Source organism: Anopheles cruzii, unplaced genomic scaffold, assembly GCF_943734635.1.
Source record: "Anopheles cruzii unplaced genomic scaffold, idAnoCruzAS_RS32_06 scaffold04006_ctg1, whole genome shotgun sequence".
NCBI lineage: Eukaryota > Metazoa > Arthropoda > Insecta > Diptera > Culicidae > Anopheles > Anopheles cruzii.
Window position 1 is genome coordinate 1 of NW_026457591.1, and position 1,655 is coordinate 1,655.

General features: G+C 38.2%; 1 protein-coding gene across 1 annotated transcript; it reads left to right on the forward strand.

The window, feature by feature from the left end:
- The first annotated feature begins 200 nt into the window (after positions 1-200).
- On the forward strand, positions 201-1,089 carry LOC128277109 (uncharacterized). The gene is made up of 3 exons (XM_053015558.1): positions 201-519; positions 589-756; positions 831-1,089. Exons 1-3 carry the CDS (start codon positions 463-465, stop codon positions 1,029-1,031), a joined length of 426 nt encoding a protein of 141 aa, XP_052871518.1. The 5' UTR covers positions 201-462; the 3' UTR covers positions 1,032-1,089.
- Positions 1,090-1,655: the final 566 nt, after the last annotated feature.

A 1,655-nucleotide genomic window follows, 5' to 3' on the forward strand; every position in this document is an offset into this window, starting at 1 on the left:
CGCGCGAGAAATTGTCTCGGGACAAGCGCCTAAGTGCCACCAACGAGGGGGCTTTTTGGATTCGCACGCGATAGCGGGAAGACACGAAACTTTTAACCTCTGTGAATAACTCCGTGAATAAAGACTCAAAGTTATAACGTGTTATGCAAGACGTGTTCTTAATATTGAATTATCTCCCGAGCGAAAGAATCCAATAGTAACTTTAGAGTAAACAATATTCTCCTCAAGGATTGCAGTGCCTTCGTTCGTAAACAATGTAAATTATTCATCTTACTTTAGAACAGTATAAAACAGCAGCTCCGCAATGCAGCAGGAGTGGATCGGCGTACAACAGTGTCGTGGTCAAGAAAGTGGTTTGCTTCAAATTTTGTTTCTTTAGCAATCAATTATAAAATTAAACTAACAATAAAAAATCAGAGACACATTGAAAACTACAAAAAAGTCTGAACAGTTTGAAACAAGATGCAGTGGAATAAACTGCTCTTATGTTTTGGTTTCTTAATGTGGTGCCTTCTGCAGGTAACTTATAAACGTATATTAAAAACGTGGTCTAAAACGAGTTAGAGAGCAATGGTTGTGTTTTGCTAGGTCGATGCCCAATACGGGAATAATTGTAACAATTTAATGAGCGCCAAAACGAAGAAGACACTATGTGGCGCCAAAAAGTACAAAGCCATCAAAGGTGTTGATATGGACAAACTATTGGACTGCGTGCTAAAGGGGGCGAAGATCGTGGACGCAAGAGGAGCTGGAAATGTAAGTGATTGCAGCATAACTAGTGCGCGCACAAGAGAAAACAAAATTTACTGCCCGTTGCTTTTATTTCACAGTTCGAAAGCTTGTTCAAGCCAATGTACCTCACCGAAGGGGATGGCGCTAAGGTTAACAAAAACCTTGAATCGTGCACGACTAAAGGGATAACGCAAACGCTCCCGTTTCAGCAGCGTGCGCATGCCTTCTATAAGTGCATCATGAATACGAAATCGAAAAAATCCTTCAAAAAGGTGTTTAACAGCAGAGTGTGTAAGTAAAGTGATTATAAAACATGGCCACAGTGTAACGAATGGAATGAATAAAACACTTATAGATAAACCGAACATTTTGTACAAGAAACTGTTTTCTGATGTATTGAGTCTTTAAAATATTGTTTTCCATCTGACACGTTTCCGTTCTGTTTCACTATTTTATGTAACAACAAATAAGTAAAATTCATCCATAATGCATACTATCCGTTTTTTATATTTTTAAATTTTTAGGATCATTGATTAGTTTTCGTGAACAAGTAACACTGAGCGAAGTGATCGTTATCATTATCATTGTTAACTCCTGCAAATGACGTTTGAACTGAGGAGTATAGAGCACAGGAATAAAGTAGCGACTCAGTATGTTGATTTGAAAACTGAACAGTGGGGTTTGCTTTGGCACAGACGAGCAATTGTTGAACAAACATTACTTTTCTACAGAATGCCGTGAGCAAATACAAATATTACACCATTTGTGAACATAATACCGGGTAATATAAAACAAATGATCAGAAAGCAGTATATAATAGTCGCATCGGCACTTGATACGGTTTCCCTGTTACGGTTTTTATAAATAGTGGTGATCATAGACGAGTCGAGACTATCGACCAGTACGGTTAAGAATCGGACCAA

Bases quoted from the DNA above. Each gene is read 5' to 3' on its own strand.
- LOC128277109 (XM_053015558.1), top strand. From the start codon at position 463: ATGCAGTGGAATAAACTGCTCTTATGTTTTGGTTTCTTAATGTGGTGC. The intron at 520-588 runs GTAACTTATAAA...GTGTTTTGCTAG, and splicing joins TAATGTGGTGCCTTCTGCAG to GTCGATGCCCAATACGGGAA. The intron at 757-830 runs GTAAGTGATTGC...TTTATTTCACAG, and splicing joins ACGCAAGAGGAGCTGGAAAT to TTCGAAAGCTTGTTCAAGCC.